The 17,150-nt window shown below is 39.1% G+C and overlaps 2 protein-coding genes and 1 long non-coding RNA gene across 3 annotated transcripts in view; 1 reads left to right on the plus strand and 2 right to left on the minus strand.

Annotated features, from left to right (window-relative positions):
- Positions 1 to 7,422, minus strand: part of glra4b (glycine receptor, alpha 4b) — a 10,262-nt gene extending 2,840 nt beyond the window's left edge. Inside the window, exons 1-8 of the mRNA XM_005928515.3 lie at positions 7,317 to 7,422; positions 6,745 to 6,872; positions 5,901 to 5,968; positions 2,894 to 3,117; positions 1,726 to 1,808; positions 1,487 to 1,624; positions 1,168 to 1,382; positions 363 to 524 (exon numbers count right to left, since the gene is read on the minus strand). Coding sequence (XP_005928577.1) covers positions 363 to 524; positions 1,168 to 1,382; positions 1,487 to 1,624; positions 1,726 to 1,808; positions 2,894 to 3,117; positions 5,901 to 5,968; positions 6,745 to 6,872; positions 7,317 to 7,375 — 1,077 coding nt within the window. The 5' untranslated portion in view covers positions 7,376 to 7,422. The remainder of the gene's footprint in view (positions 1 to 362; positions 525 to 1,167; positions 1,383 to 1,486; positions 1,625 to 1,725; positions 1,809 to 2,893; positions 3,118 to 5,900; positions 5,969 to 6,744; positions 6,873 to 7,316) is intronic.
- Positions 1 to 9,267, plus strand: part of LOC106633308 — a 17,059-nt gene extending 7,792 nt beyond the window's left edge. Inside the window, exons 2-3 of the long non-coding RNA XR_006054718.1 lie at positions 1,177 to 1,307; positions 5,906 to 9,267. This is a non-coding gene — a long non-coding RNA (uncharacterized LOC106633308). The remainder of the gene's footprint in view (positions 1 to 1,176; positions 1,308 to 5,905) is intronic.
- aifm1 (apoptosis inducing factor mitochondrion associated 1) overlaps positions 8,953 to 17,150 on the minus strand; it is a 14,865-nt gene continuing 6,667 nt past the window's right edge. The window contains exons 8-18 of the mRNA XM_005928502.3: positions 16,461 to 16,551; positions 16,188 to 16,272; positions 16,037 to 16,113; positions 15,657 to 15,765; positions 15,442 to 15,549; positions 15,265 to 15,353; positions 15,034 to 15,174; positions 14,369 to 14,511; positions 9,757 to 9,881; positions 9,473 to 9,660; positions 8,953 to 9,389 (exon numbers count right to left, since the gene is read on the minus strand). Coding sequence (XP_005928564.1) covers positions 9,318 to 9,389; positions 9,473 to 9,660; positions 9,757 to 9,881; positions 14,369 to 14,511; positions 15,034 to 15,174; positions 15,265 to 15,353; positions 15,442 to 15,549; positions 15,657 to 15,765; positions 16,037 to 16,113; positions 16,188 to 16,272; positions 16,461 to 16,551 — 1,228 coding nt within the window. The 3' untranslated portion in view covers positions 8,953 to 9,317. The remainder of the gene's footprint in view (positions 9,390 to 9,472; positions 9,661 to 9,756; positions 9,882 to 14,368; positions 14,512 to 15,033; positions 15,175 to 15,264; positions 15,354 to 15,441; positions 15,550 to 15,656; positions 15,766 to 16,036; positions 16,114 to 16,187; positions 16,273 to 16,460; positions 16,552 to 17,150) is intronic.

Genomic DNA, 17,150 nt, shown 5'->3' on the forward strand with positions numbered 1-17,150 from the left:
TAAATATTATAAAAGGTATAAAGAGCTCTTCAGCTGCTGTCACATTGCTTTAACTTGCCTTAATGAAGGCCAAATTTCTCAAAAATGTGAAGAACTGGCTAAAAGAAGAGCCTCATCTAGTTTAAGGGTAATTTATCCTAATTTGTCTTCCTTATTCTTCCCTTTCTCATGATATCCATGATGTTGAGAACATTCAGCCAGCAGTAGAATAAGGTGATGGCTTGAATTAATCACAGGTCAGTGCTGTGTGCTTTTCCTGACTGGAGTGTAGCATGCAGGTGAGTAGCAGCTCGTGCAGAGCTGGGCACAGGGAATAGCAGGTGACAGCTGCCTGAGGGCCTGAGTGGGTGGGCTGCACTTACAGTTCTCTGCTGCTGCTGCTGCTCTTTGAGTTTCTTTTTCATTCTGAAGAACTCCTTGTGCTGGCGTGAAACAAAGTTGACGGCTGCATACTCCAGTAGTGCAGCAAACACAAACAGAAGACACACCGCCATCCAGATGTCTATGGCTTTGACATAGGATACCTGCATAACCATAACAATCAACTGTCTCAATTAATATCAGAATCAGAAAGAAGTTTAACACCAGCTCAGCTGAATGAAGCCTCCAGTACATATATACAAAAGCAAATACTAATAAAACCTGTCAACATAGCAAAAATAGTTTGCATCAAGTATAAGCCACTGATTTCTTTTTTAAAAATACAACTGGAATATTACTATTATTCAATTGCGTTAATGTGCATTATTAAGGTAGTTCTTCAGCATTGGGATGTGGTCAGCAAGGGGTTCCTTTTGGACTGAGTGAAGAAAGATGATATATTATTGTATTTTTATATTATTTAATTATTTCCATTTATAATATTTATGTTAAATACATTTAAAAAATTTTTTATTAAACTGATTATACCATTCACTTAGAAAAAAAGTTAAAACTAAATTATCCCACAGCCCGATGAAATGCATGCTAAGCTGACTGGTGATGCTAAATATGAATGTGAGGTTGAGTAGTCCAATTAGAAACTGAAATTTGGGTGCTAAGAAATTCTCTTGTTAAATCTATTTTATCTGATTTGACTTTCTTGGAATCATACAACCTGTCTGTATTTCCATTCTGACTTTATCTTTTTAGTAAACAGCAGATAACTTGCTGAAATTTGCTTCTGACCTTTGGCAGGGAGGCCCTGGAGCCAGAGCTCTGTGTTGTCATGGTGAGCACAGTAGTGATTCCCAATCCCACCCTTGCGGGAGCTGCATCCATGTTGATCCAGAACGACACCCAAGACAGGATGACAGTCAGCAGGCTCGGTATGTACATCTGGATCAGGTAGTAGCCCATTTGGCGCTCTAGGTAGAATTTGACTTCAATGCAGGTGAATTTACCTGACGACAGGAGGAGGCAGAGGTGCAAACTGAAAGTCTTATTAGAAGGTGATGGACAGTGTGTACTGAGAATGTAGGACAGTGGGTTGTCATATGTCCTGTACCTGTGTTGTAGTGCTTGGTGCAGTAACCAAGACCTTTCTCCTCTTTTAGCACAAACTGAGGGAGCATTAGATCATCAGCAACTTGCACTGCTCCCACATCCAGCCATTCAAAAATCAGGTCATTCATGGTGTAACCAACTAGAGGCAAAAGAGAAAGTGTACAGTACGCAGTACGCAGTAGTTTTATGTCAAAACCTGTATGTAATGTTTTCTTAGCCTGCCTAAGAAGATGAACTCACAGCTTTCAAGCTGCATGGTGCACGTCTGGCTGTCCATGGGGAAGTTTTTCAAATCCATGGGACAGGAAAGCGTGAGTGTCAGTCTGGAAAACAGAAGCAGCAGCATACTAGTATATGACATGAAAAGGTGATACCCTCGAACCTTATCCCATAGGCAAAAAGGCGAATGGGGGACTTGGCTAACGACCACCTGTGAACTCCACAGTACTGGCTATTTCTTACTCATGTCTCACTCAAACCCTTTTTTTGAACACTCACCTTACATCAGTGGTCACATCAAGCAGCTCAAACCTCTCAGACACCTGTCCTCCCTTCCATTTTTCTATTTCACTGCCCCCTTTACAGGCTGCAGAAAGCACTGACAGGTGCTGACAGACATCATGTCAGCCTTTATGGTGGGCTTGATATAAAAATCGGCTGAGACACACACATCACCACCATCAGTTTAAAAAAATAAAAAATAAAAAATAGGGATGTACCCCGGTTACAGAACATAAAGACCGAGATTAGAAAGCATTCCGTTATTTAGTACAGGTGTTGGCTTTATAGATAACACACAGATGTTCTTTAGCTGTCACAGCGTTCTTTGTTGTATTATGCTGTATTATGCTGTTCGTTTCACTGACCTATTTCTCTATTTTTCCCCTCCTGCACTCACAAAGCAAAGCCTCTCACATAAATGAGCAATATTGCAGAAAGGAGGAACATAAATGATCCTGGTTTAATGTCGTCCACAGACACTGTGGTTTTCCCCAAGTGGGGCCATAAATAATATAACCAACCTTAAAAAAAAGGATTTTATTCCTGTTTATCTTAATTACTAGAACTAATGCTTCTTTTTTTCTTTCTATTTATAACTCTTTACCATTATGCTACGATTTACCAGCGCTTTAGCAGCACATTACTGACCTGATTCCTCTTTAGCCTGCAGTAGCTGCTTAACAAGAACTTGCTCACAGTGCATGCTGGACACTGCAATTACAACTGAACTGAACTGGAGTGAAACAAATATGTAGCAGTCCATACACTTGGATGTTTACAGTACTTCTCAATAGACTTTATATTCACTGAGCTACCCATCAAAGCATTTTTGGAAATGTGTTTGATAGTTGAAGTACTATTAAAACTTAACCCCACGTATTTAATAAACACACATAAAATGGCTCACCTGATGCTGTAGAGGACATTTCCGTTCTGGAAGATCCGCAGCAGTTTGTTGTCTGTTGTAACCTCGTGAAAGTTTGCTCCCTTTTCATTTGCAAAGAATAAGTCAGGTTTCCAAATGGAGTCCAACATTGAGGGGTCCAAGTCCAGAGAGTCATCAGGGTACTCCTTATATGCTAGTCGAGGGTCATTCCACTGCTGCCGTAGAAATACATTGAGCCGATAGTCCTAAATTATGGAGGCAACACGTAATTAAAAACTGTGTAAACTTATAAATGATGAAAAAATGGATATATGCATATTGCATATGCATGCAAGTATGCTGCATATGTTCAAGCATCTAATTTTAGCGAGAGGGCAAAAGTAAAGAGAAGAACCATCCTCTAAGCAGGCAGGCGTGACTGTGTGTGTTTGGGTAGGGGACAAATGGTGACAAACAGGCCTGAGTGCTCCCATAACCTGAACAACAGCAAAGTCCACTTACAATTTCATCAATTAAAATTTGATGTCTCTCTCCTTTAGTATTTTACAAAATGCACAAATTCTCCAGGCTCTAAACGTGAATAAATCAACAAACATGACCAACCCCAGACATTCTCCAGAGGCCTTGTAAATTAAGGATGGCTGCTTATTTAGACAGAAAGACACATGAGAAGATCTTTGCTGACACTATGTTATGCATTTACAAGATGAAGCAACTAAACAGTCATAATCTAATGATAGCATGTTTGGGCATCATGAAACTTGGCCTCCACCAAGAGTCGGAGAGGAGCCAAACAAAAAAAAGAAGCTTCAGATGAATAAACAGTAAAGTGTCTGATGCATCTCATAAATGAGCTTTAACCAGCTCTGCTCTCCAACTGCTATTAAAGTCGTGGATGCTCATATTAAATGCGGCCAGAGTTTCAAATAATGAGGTCAGTGCTTTTTGGCTCACCAGTGAGCCCGGGGCTTCGGGCAGTTTTAAACACTCGTTTTCAGACAGATTTTCTACTCTTGGCTCTGTACGAAGTCATCCCAGGCTCACATCTCAGGCAGTGAGCACAGAAACCCCACCCGCCTGCTGTTTGGTTTGCGAGAGGCAACCAAACTGACCTGACACAGGGGAGCTAAAACTGCTTGTTTCAGACCGAAGATAAACCGAGGGGCTGACACCAAGGTCCAGTGTAAATTAACAAGGATTATTTTCAACTCTGAGTCATGCAGACTTACTTAATTAAGTTACTAAGTTGGAGCTGGAAAGAAGCACAATTGCCCCCCTGTAAATTTTGACACAGGAACTATTGGTCTGTGCTATTGGTTTTCCATTTGTTTTGGTACTGGCTTTAACTGGCAGCTTCAGTTATCAGTCAGAGTAAGATTAGTGCCAGTTATCATATTACAAAATGTTATGCAGATTGATTGTGATACTGACTGACTTATTTTATGCTAATTCGTGCACATGTTTACTAAGTAAAATACCGAATACGGGACCTTAAAGTTGTAGTATTGTATCTCTAAGCTGTAGTATAACTGCTTTGACTGAATTAAAGGATGTGAATATAGTTTCCAGTACATTATTCACATGTTCTGTGAGTATAAGGGATTAATATGAGCTACGACTTCTAACTTAGAGGCAATGATGCAAATTTATATTGAACATTATTACAGTGAAAGTGGCTACAAATGTTAGCTACAGACACTCCCATAAAAGCTCAGCTATTTATAGGCACTCCTTGAGTCTTTAGTCAAAGTGACATTTTTAAAGAGGACCTATTATGCTCACCTCCAACTATATATTTATATTCTTGGATTTTACTACCGTAGCTTTGCATGAATCATAAATCAAAAATAATCCTTATTTGTCTTATGTGCTCCTTGGTAGAGACCTTCGGTCCATCGCCTGTTTAGAGCAGTCTGAAGCCTTAGCTTTTACCTCACTGGGATTATCAGCACATACGATGTCAATATTAGAAACTTTGGCTGTATTTATTATGAACATCCACCACTGTAACAGTATATGTGACAAAAATAAAGAGATAATGGAGGTAAAGCCCAAAGGAGTTCAGTCACAGTCATACAAATGACAAGCTTTCATTTGCATAATTTTGAATATTTGAGCCCTCTTATTGGCAGAATTATTAATGTTCATTTAAATTGTCTGTCACAGACCCAGATTTAAATGTAGTTCAGGGTTTTGGGAAGGCCATTCCAGAAGTTTCATCCTACGTTATTCATTACAAAACGAGTTGTGATGCATGTTTTGGATTGTTGTATTGGAACATTAAGTTATGTCCAACTTTTGTCTGTTAAAGAAGTTAAAGAATTTAGAGGTAGTCCTCCTCCTTCGTTAATCCAGCCACTGTGCAATCTATCAGTACTACTGACGGTAAAACAGCCCCAGAGCATGATGCTACCACCACCATACTTCTTAGCTGGTACAGCGCTCTCAGGTTTAAAGGCCTCACCTTTACTCCTCCTGTCATTGTGGCCAAACAACTCAGTCTTTGCCTGACCATAAAAACGTTTGGCTTGTCCATCAGAGCAACTGCAAATTTCACTCAAGCATGAAAGCACTGATTGTGGAGCATTCCCTTCTTTCCTGGCCAGCACCCTCTGATGATCAAACAATCATCAGTTCAATGAATAAAAATAAATAAGTTCAAAAAGGAGAATCTACAGTTCTCCTTGTCTGATCTTCATTGGGTTTCTTGGACATTTCTATTGTTCTGAGTACTGGTCAGTCTAATGAGCACTGTTAATTAACTGTCTATTAACTTCACTAATAAACTAATAATAAAGTTAATAGGCCTTGGCCTTGTCAAGTTATAACACATTTTAGAACCTTCAGCACCACTTTTTAAAAGATTTAAGTGAGTATATATATGTGAGCCTGTATGTATACTCTTGAACTCATGTGGATTCGAGAAATTTGAAGTTACACACCCGTTTTTTTTAAGTCATTAAAATGTATGTTGTACAATGGCACCTTCGAAAAAGAGCAGATAAATTTAAAACAGATGTTTTCTCACCATAGTTGTTTCAGTGATGGATCCAAAGCTGTTGATGAAGATGTTACAGGTCACGTTGACAGGAGAACCTGACGGGAGGACACATCTTAGTAACACTGCTTCCTTAAATACCACTGATGATGTTTTCTAAAAGGAACACATCAAATATTAAAGCTGATGAAGAGCAGGGGATTCCTGTACCACAACATCTGTTTTTTCCCTTCATAATATGCCATGCCGTGTCCTGATAAAGATTTATCCACGATAACAAGCCTGAAATTGTGTTGTCATTTCCAGTACGCTCCCATTAGCGTAGCCCATCTGTCGACCATTGGAACTTTAAATATTTCAGTGAGTCATTTCCGAAGAGGCAATTATTTATTGATTCAGTTTTACTTACATTGGTGTGTTTATAGATAATCAGCAGAGATTTATCCACAATGCACCGACAAGGATGTGGAGCAAATATGAAATATATATGAAATTTGACCCTAGAGGCGGTGCAGGAACTATGTGAGAGAGACTCTGCCAGTTTCACAAGATTGGACTGGAAAGGGCCTTTGGGGTAACATGCAAGGATGACCGCACATTTCTGTCAAATAAAAACGATGTGAAAGAGACGTCTGTGAAAAGACACCATCACCTTAGGGTGTGGGACAACACAGAAACCGTAACAACACACGAGGAGGAAAAAAAGGAGAAAGACTTTCGCATGGAGACATCGTAGCTTGCAGCATCTCTTGCCTCTGACCCATCTGTGAAGGATTTGTGCCACATCACTGCACAGATTGTTGTGCAAATTGAGCGGCACTCTTTCTCACACTTTTTCAAATAGAGCAGTATTTGCATGTGGGAGTGCAGTTACCTTTGAAATTTGGTCTGATGCGAGCATCATAGCCAGATGTGCGTCCCATCAGTTTGTCCAAAAAGTCAGAGGGAGAGGGCGGCTTGACTGCCCTGCTGGGGAACTTCAGCTCCTTACATTGCACAGACCTACAGGGTGATGGGGCAGTGATGATTCACTGACATAAATATGAACTTAATGTCTAGCTTCCTAATTTGTATGAAGAAGCTAAAATTTAAGTTTGGACATTACATGCATTTTGTGATTAAAGGTGTCCTGCTGTGAATAAAATTGCAGGCTTTCTGAATAAAAGAACAATATCCATGAAATTACTTTTTTCTTTTTTTTAAGATCTGTTTCTCAAATCTTGCAAATTTAATTGGGTATTTTTACCTAATGGAACTGTTGCTTTTAATTATAGATTAAAAAATATTTAATGCATGTTTCTTTCCACTTAAAGAGAAAAAGCTGTGCCGGCAGCTTCTTTGTTAAAGAAGTATCAGAGCATGTAAGGTACAGTAACTGCCCCTTCAAATAAGCGTGCAGGCTGGCGCTTGCATTTTTGAAAGGAAAGACTTTCAAAACTATCTTACCTGCCTTGTTGAAAAATGACAAACGAAGCCCACAGTGGACACAGGATGTGCAGTAGCATTCTGAGTTGGTGGACCCAACAGATGAGAGAAAAACAGCCAAAATTTGGAAGGAAAAAAAAAAGAAAGAAAGCGAAGATGCGGAGAACTTTCAGGCGCTGGCTCCTGGAGTCAGATGAGCCTCCCTCCCTCTCTGCAGGTGTAAAATACAGGAAGCTGCTGCTCTATAATTCAAAATCCAAGGGAACTTTTTTTTTCCTCCTTCCCCTGCCTGTTTGTGTGGATCACTTCAAGCTTTATCTCTTTTTTATGGCCATATGCATGCTGAAGGAATTACTGCAAGAATTTTTAAAGGGACAGCAGCATTTTTACGGCAGAGTTGCCCCCAACGATGGTCTTCGACGCAGCCTCAGATCTGCACTTTCAAATATTTGGGATTCAAACTGTACTGCTTATAAGCACTTTTATTAAACAGATCTAATTATGAAAGTTAAACACCTATAGCTATGCTTTTTTTTTTTCTCTTTAATTTCTGGATGAACACAGCTCTGCAGGTGCTTAATCCACATTTTAAAAAACTTTAAAGAGGCATGTAAATAAGCCTGAAAACTGTATTTTAATAACAAGGGAGGAGAACCTTTACATTAAAATGACCCTTCCACCTCCTTTTAAAAATCAGGTTGTTCAAAGATACTTTTGGTGAAACTGTATTTATATTGCCATCAATTTACAAAACCACATAACATCAGCACTGAATGGGCCTCAAATTGGGCAGGAGAACAGAGAGGTAACTGCCAAGTTGGCAAGATTGTTGTTCCATGCAGAAGGGAAATAAGATAAAGGCATAATGTTCCTATTAATTCCAATGCAACACATCTCTGTGTCAGAACACATCCAGAGGGGATTTATCTTTAGCACTGCTGTTAAAAGTTTCTGGTCTAATTATTTCATCTACAAACTGCCACACAAATTCACATATAAATGCGGAAACTCATATTTGTTCCTCCACATAGAGAGGGGGCAAGCTCAGCCATTTCCTCATGTAAAATTAATGTCAGAGAAAGCGATGGGACGTAACGGCTGCACGTGTTTGCCTCACACTTGAAAAGGCCATTCTCCACTCCGCTCTGGAGCCCACAGTGTCAAATTGGATAAGAAATGTGTTGGAATATAAAACATGAATGCCTTCCTAATAACAAGAAGTCCTGAGTAAAGAAAAAAATAAAAAAAAAATAAAAAAATAATTCTGTATGCGTGCACATTTTTACCTCTGGACAAGAAAAGTAGGCCAAGCTTCATTTTAGTGATATTTTGCTGGATTGCGAACTGGATTTACTTCATTAGATCATATTACCGACGCACTGTTAAATGGAGTAGTCAGGTGCTTTTTATACAAGCTGGCTTTTCCCATTTGAAACAATAAATATGTGCTTTTGATCTGTGGTCAAATCACTATAGCCCACATGCATAACCGTAGCAAATGTAGCAAGCAGCACAAATTGATGCTCCGGTGGTTCAGATTACGATGAAGCACGCAGACTTTAACTACCGTCAAAACAATCAAAGCTCCGAATGGAGGTAAGCTTCTCGGTTGTCAGTGTCATTTTTCTAGAAGCACAACTGAAAATACAGAGATGAGTGATTTAAAAATAGCTTTTATTGCAGCTTTTTTTTTCTCCTCTGAACAAGCTGCTTTGATCACACCGACGGAAACGATGACCCATGTGCAACATTTGCAGCCTGGTGGGGGGGAATGCAGATAAGCAATCACGCGAGTTTGGTGACAGCAGAAAGATAACACAGAGACTTCTCCTAAAAGGAGGAAAAACAAGCGCAACAGATATAAATTCCAAATATGAAAATATTTCACCAACATAATTTACATTGATCCTCATTTGGTAAGTTTGACCAATTGTGTCTTAGAGAATGTGGCAATGAGTCCCAGAGTTCAGCTGTCACATGAAGCCCCACTCCCTCCCGTGCACGTTTGTCGTCCCCACAGTCTTAATCCTCGTGGATGTTGAACAGCTTGGCCACTTCGTTCAGATCTGCATGCTCTTCTCCATCCTTGATGATCTACGAATAACAGAAATAAACAATTACAACAACCGAACGGATATTTTGCTCTTGATGACACAAAGCAAAACGACAGCACTTACCTTCCTTGCAACGGGCATTCTGTTAAACACGTTCCACAGGATAATTCCCACCACCACTTTGTCTCTTAGGTAGAAGATGACTCCTTTGCCATAGTCGTCTTTGTTCTCCACGACAGGAGCAGGTGTCACAGAGGCCACCGCGCTGGTGGCTGTGTCCTCCGTTTCACTTTCTGAGCGGATCCCAGTTCCTGCCGCAGATTTGAGAACACAGACTGTCTGACCCTTTGTCCTCAAAATCATTTTTTTTCTCTCTTTGCTTGAAGGAAAAGGTTGACTGCTCCTACCTGACTCTTCTGTAGCAGCTTTAGGCGTATCCTTGGCAGTGGCTTTAGCAAACACGCCTACTGTTGGTAGGCTGCTGTCAACAATCCCGATAGCCTCGTAGCCTACATCAGGACCCAGATCACTCCTGTAAGAAGGTACACGTGATTTACTGCAGTACCACATGTAGTTGAGAACAAAGTCAGGAATCATGCATAACATTTAGTAATTCTTTGCACAAAATGTCTCATGTGTTTTCAAAGTGGGGCTTGAAAGATTTCAAGTTTAAAACTGATCTGATATCCGATTCTACAAGCATGTAGATTAAATACATAATTAAATACAAAATGTTAAACCAGGTCATGTTTGGAAGTGAGAGGGGCAGTGTTGGCAAAAGTACAGACACTCTGTACTTAAGTAGAAGTACAAATATTACTGTTAGAAAATACTCTAGTACTGTAAGAAAGTTTGACTTTTTTACTCAAGTAAAAGTAAAAAAGTACAGGCTCAAAGTAAGAAAGTAAAAGGTAGCTCTTTGGAGGATGTTTCTATTTTTGTGCAAAGCTGATTGAACCTTGTGCTATATTAACAAAATGATAAAATAATATCAGTAGATGGAAATAAAAACCTTTAGTCTATTTTCTTCTAATTGTGCTCAGCTTGAATCTGAAGAAAAAGAAGGAAAATAAAAATATACATCTATTTTCTGTTGCCTTCATTGTAGAGGGTGACTGTCTGTAAATAGGAAAATGTGTACGGTCATGAGTTAAAGTGGGATTCAGCAGGTGGGGGAACACTAAAATTGGCTGTAGTGGCCAATTTTGTGGGGAAAAGAATCATAACTCATCATCATAACTCTAATATAATTTCTACTGAGAACTCCAGTCCTTAAACTAGCAGCAAGTCTAAATCAGTTTAATTTTCAGCATGTTTCACAATATGAAAATACATATTGTCACATGTAGAGACCCAGTATCTTCTGAAAACCTACTGAGCAGTACTTTCCTTTAAATCTAACCTCTCTTCTTCCTCTCCTGTCTTTCTTATCTTTCACCATCCCTGAGTGAAGTTAGACCTTTCTTTTCTCTCCCTGTGAAATACAGCAGCTGAACCTTTAGCTAGCAACACACTGTGCGACAAACTGCACACAAATAGTTTGTGTGTTTACTGATTTTTGTTGAACTGCATTTGAAATGACCTGACACTTAAAAAAATGTCACTCCCTTTATGCTCGCTCCTCTTCTACAGGGCTAGCTAGATGCTGAAGTACCGCAACACATGGACATGTGCAGTCATTGGTGTTGTGGCAAAAACAAAAGCCACCGTTCCACTTTCAACCCCTGACCTTGGCACACGCCATCTCTTTTTATGCAACATCCTCTGGTGATTAATCAACAAACAGGACTGCCTTTCATGTGATTCTGTTTAGGCTCAAATCGGTTTGATGTTTGGACGCTGGCAGGACCAAAATAGTAACTTACCCCCAAATGCATTAAACCAAAAGTAACACGTCTCTTTTGAAATGTAGAGTAGAAATTACAGATTTTCATTTAGAAATGTAGGGAGAAACCTAAAGTAGATACCTGAAAATTGTATTTAAGTATTTAACTTAAATGGATTTAACTTCCCACGTCTGGGGGGGGGAATGATTCAATATTAGTATGTGTAAAAGTGTAGCCCTGCCTGCAGTATCTGGTATGATTCTCTTGTGAAGAAATAACAGCAACAAAATGTTTACAAAAATTGTTGATTGGTCCATGACATCGGCTTGGAGGAATTTTCGCCCATTCTTCCGTAAAGAACAGCTTCTATTCTGGGATGTCGGTAGATTTCCTTACACGAACTGCTGCCTTCCTCCATCATTTCTGGTGGATTAAGGTCAAAACTGTAACTCAGCCATACAAAGCTTTATTACTCTCCAACTATTCTTGGTACAATAACTTGTGTGCTCCGTGTCGTCATTTGGATGCGTGACCCACTTTCAGCTGAGATTCGGTTCACAGGCAGATCTCCTGACCCTTTGCCTTCAGAATTTCCCGGAAGAATACAGAATTCATTGCTCTGATGGAAAGCCGTTCTGGCACAGTCCCAAGCCATGATGGGCATTATGGTGCAAAGCAGTGTTTCCCTTCCTCCAGAAGCAAGCTTGTTTAAACCTCTAAGCTTTATTTTGGTCTGATACAAGTATTTCGAACAGCCTTCTGACTTGTCCTTGTGATCTTTAAGCAATGCTTATGCTATTGCCTCACTCCCACAGATATTCAAGGAAAATAATTATTTACAAATATAAAAGAAGAAGCCCTCTCACATCTGACTGCTATCTCACTGTCTGGCGACGCTTAACTGTAATTTAACACTCACATTAACCGATGTTCCTTAAAGTTCACATCGCCCCTCCCTCCTCAGATATGCTACAATAGACAATTTCTCTCAATAATTAATAACTCGATTTGGCATTGTCTGATTTGTTAATTCAGCTTTTTCTTTTTCCTTTTTTTAAAATCTACTTTTAAAATTTGTGCTAAAATCTGGTCAAGTTTTAGAGAATATATGTAGAAAACTAAAGGGTAGACAAACTTTGGAGCACCACTGTATAATTAAACTAGACAGTCATTTTGTGCCAAGAAGTGTCACCTAGGATTTCTATGCCAAGAACATTTTCCTCACATCTCTGTTGGAAGTAGTTCTGCTGAAGTGAAACAAATGCCAGCTTTTTAAAACTTTACTGTCAAAACAGCTTCCTGAATACTGTGTGTATGCTTATATACCTCAGACAGCTCCCATCTGAAACACAAGCACTGCTGAGGGCTGTAATCTTCAGTGACAAACCCCCACCGCTGCTGCCTGATGAGTTTTAAGACCTGAAGTGATGTCAGAGTCACCTGACCTTGACAAATTGAAAGGTTGCACAGAGAGCTTGTACAAAACTGCAGAGCCGGCCAGAACTATGCTTCGTTGATATTTATATGGAATCTGTTGGTACATCTCTTTATATTTTACATGCAGCATTTGAGCATAAACAGATGAACTTTTCAAAAGTTACTGACTATACTTTATAATTATATAAATATGAAGGACTAGTTAATGGAGCTGTGGTAGTTGGACAAATGTTCCTGTGTACTTTTTCTTGGACTGCAGTGAACCCATGTTTCAACAGTGTGTCACATTTCACCAGCTGCTAGCAACATGTATTCACAACATTCATTTGGGTCCTGAGAGTTGCATTCCACACTGTACTTACATTTTTGGTAACTCCCTTAATATCTGGAGTCCTACTGTGATCTTATTTATAATGTCTAACATATGCATGTCCAAGGTCATAAAGTTTGATTGTTTTTAAGCTTTAAATCGAATATTTAACCTTGTTAACCAGTCCGTGTGCTTTTTCATACATGAGAAAAAGTACACAGTCATCGAGTCGAAAGTTTTACTTATTAGGAAATAATAAAGCAATTACAGGTCTTACTTACGAGGTTCTAAAATGATTTAAATACAACCTCAGATGAAAATGAATCAATCACATGTTACACCATGTGATTGATTAGCAAAGAAATCTGCCAAAAGCACTGTGTGAAAAGCTAAATAAGCTTAACGCGCTTGATTAATCAGAAAGTGTGAGCCCCTCTGTAAAGGCACAGGTTTTAGCGTTACACGATGGCAAGGAGAAGAGACATCAGCAGTGATCTCAGTGATCGTTGTTGTCCACAGGTAACCAAAGGAATCAATGCCATCACCATTAGCAACATACTGGAAGCTGCCTGATGACGTGGGCAAGCTGAATGTTTTTCCCCCCATTGTGCCTTTCATTGTTTCATTTTAGCTCAGTTTAAGGATTTTCTGCTCGTTGTTTTACCATGTGTGTCACAGTAAAACAGACAATGAAGCATAGGAGAGAAAAGTTAAGTGAAGACAATGTTGCCTTCATTATATTCTGTAAGTATAATAAAAGCACCACGTCTAAATCTGTCAAAATGCTGTTTGTGGTGACAGTTTCAGTTTTAAACGGGGAGCCATTGCCCAAAGTGCTCCAGAAACTGTTGATGTTGTTTCTTATGCGCTCTGTGACCTTGTCTCCCTTGACCTGCTGGAACAGTACCCTGTCTTGATCAAGACCTCCTGATTTATAATTTAAGCACTGGCTTTTTCTCATCTGTGTAAGAGAGTTCAGTGGGGTGGATCAGCACACATATACACGCACATATATGCATGCATAGTTAGTGAGGCAAATATAAAGCATTTTATTGCAAGATGGTATTATTTATTTTTTATCGAATTCTGATGAACAGAGATGACTCTTCGGGGGTTTAAAGTCTCTCTCGGGATGGATTTAATGTCCCCTAAAGACATTTTAATGGTTAATGGTTTTCAACTTCAAAGGAATCATGTATGTTGATCTGACCTCTAAAAGGATTACATCGGAGTCCCTTGCACCACTGCACATGCTCTCTGATTTAAATGCATTCAGTGCAATCAAAAATTAAGACTGTTCTCGCCTTCACAAACTCTTTCCTTCATTTCCACTTAAAAGAAGTTTTCATGGTTTGCATCCACAGGTCTCATTTGGGGAGGGGTGAGAAAAAAAAAAAGACTTTATAGCCCATAGTAAGTAGAAGTAGTAAAAAGTATGATACCTACCAGAACATGGACTGATGCCAGTAGGGTTTGCTGGCTCCCGTCATGTTCTCTCCAGCTAGTCTACCACTCACAACAGCGTGATCGTGGTGCTCCACACGTCTGCGACCCAGTCTGATGTCATAGAAACACGCAGCATCTCCTGCCTACATCAACAAGAATCGATTGGGAACATGCAGTATGGCTTAGATTATGCAGTTTTTATTTCATGTTAACAGGCACTGACAATATTTTCCTAAAACACAACATTACATTCAAAATAGGACATTGGGATTACACTACAATTTTAATTACACTGTTTTATATTAGGACTAAGACTTGATTGAGCCTGAAGAGGGCGCTTTAATCAAAAAGAAGACAAAATCATCATTGTGCATCGGTTGGTCAAAATGTGGTGGTTTTGGTTCAAACAAGCGATAACAATTATTCCTTTGTCCAAAATGATCAGTGAAACTAGAGGTATGAGCACAATGGGATAATAATTAAGTTAAGACTTTCCCACAGGTTTGAAATTTCTACAAAAGTGACTTTAACTAAATTACTCAGCATTTTCTAGGATTTTATAGGCAAACCAGCAAAGCACAGCACAGGAACTTTTAAAGAGGGATTTTTAATCACAGCTCTTCAGGATCTTGTTAGCAGAAAACATCGTATGAACATTAACTTACCACCCAAATATTGGACCTCGCTTGCAGCTCTGCGTTTACCCGGTAGCCACCAAAGTCAGAGTCCACCTCCAGACCTCCTGAATTAGCAAGGTCAACATTTGGCTCTAGGCCAACAGCTGTAACAATGTGATCAGTTTTCACCTACAAAAATAAAACGATAGATAATAAGCAGCTTATAAATAAATTCAATGTCCTGATTCTGTCAGAGTTTGTGTAGAAATCTGAACCTACCAATCTACCATCCTTTAGATGGATTTCTAATTTGTCATCTTTGCAGGTCACAGACTTCACCAAAGCTTCTGAAATAATCTTTACACCCTCTATGAAAACAGGCAAGACATCATAATATAATGAGACACATAAAGAACATTTTTTGTCTTTGGAGACTTATATGAAATAAAGTTGGACCTTTCTTGACTTTTTCTGTTGTCCAGTTGCTCAGATACTCGGGTAGCACTTTTCCCATGTTACCCTTCTCAGGGAACATCTGTATCACCTCCAGATCTGACTCAGTAGCTAAAAAGAGAAAGAGGAAGAACAACAACTAAGAAAAGAGTTACTTATGCTGGACATCAGTGTTCTTATCTACTCTGCTAGTTTCTCAGCTCGTCATCTGTTCTTACATCTCCTGCCAAGGGCACAAGCCAGCTCGCTGCCCAAGAAGCCACCTCCAATGATAGTGATGGATTTTACATTCCTCGAGACCTTATCCAGAGATCTGAAGTCCTCAATCTGTGGGAAAAACAAAAAACAAAAACTGAATTTAGAGCAACAGTCAGATTTTTTTATGTAACACACAGTAAGACTTCTGTCTGGAAAATCTCAATGCTTGTAATGATCTAAATCAAAAAAGACAAAACTTTTTTATTTTCATTTTAAAATAGTTAATATTTCCTTCGTGGTATGCCTTAACACTCACTCCAACAAGCTGTATATACATACTATCAGCCACAGATGGTTAGAGTGAAACATCTCTACCACCCCCTTGTGGCTACACACTGACCTTGCGGAACAAAGTGGTTCTCCTCATCACTTCCTCTCCTGCTCTTTCAATGACTTGGAGATTTCTTGGCACACCACCTGAGAAAGATAAAATTAGCTTCTACCAGGTTTAAGTGATAAAAACAGACAAGAAATAAAACAAGGGAGTTTACCTGTAGCAATCAAACACTTGTCATATGAAATCTCAGTGTCATCGTCCAGTTTTACTTTGTTTCCTCTCACATCCATGTGAACCACCTATAAAAAAATAAGTATACCTCATGAATAACTTCTGCTTTCCAGGTTTAGACATCATAACACATAATGCTTGCAAATCGGTCAATATAATTACTTCTGGTCTTAATACTTCACTTTTATTCAGTATAATTTTATTCATGTACTGAATAAAATTATGGAGACTGAGGGAAAAAAACCCATAAATCTACCTTTTTCCCAGTGAGAACAGCCACTCCTCCATTTTCTACACTATCCAGCTCTTCTGGGTTAATGTAGAATGATGACGGCTGGAAGTAGATGCTAGCAAATAAATACAAAAGTATTAAAATGACTAAACCACTGAAAAAGAAAAAAGCTTCTCAGAAATGTTTATAGAGTACATATTCCGTTTTTTACGACAATACCAGGTGTTTAAAAAAAAAAGTCTATCACCTCTTTGTAGAGAAACCGCAAGATTTGTTTGGTATTAACATTTATTAAAGGGAAACAGCAGTAAAATAGAGACGTTAGTAACAACCAAATTTTATAAGTAAGATCATCAGGGATGTCTCAGTGTTCCTACAAATTTTAAAGATCAGAATGACTGCATTTCAGACCGAGCAATGTTGAAATAATAAATTATAAGCAGACATTTATAAACAAGCCATGGATACAAGTTTGGTATACAATAGCACATTATTATAACAGCACATTTTAACCGTTAACTGTTCCAAACATTTTGCTGCACACTGAGCCTAAAGAAGTCTCTTTAGGCTAAATTTGGGTGACAGTGCAGTGCTTAGTAATGTCGCCTCACAGCCAGAAGGTTGTGGGATTGAACATCTAAGCTTGGCAGTAGGGCTGGGCCATATTATACCGTTCACGGTAATACCGGTATAATGTTAGGCAACGATAGGAAA

This window comes from Haplochromis burtoni, unplaced genomic scaffold, assembly GCF_018398535.1.
Source record: "Haplochromis burtoni strain Fernald_Lab_line unplaced genomic scaffold, NCSU_Asbu1 Contig_115, whole genome shotgun sequence".
NCBI classification, from domain to species: domain Eukaryota; kingdom Metazoa; phylum Chordata; class Actinopteri; order Cichliformes; family Cichlidae; genus Haplochromis; species Haplochromis burtoni.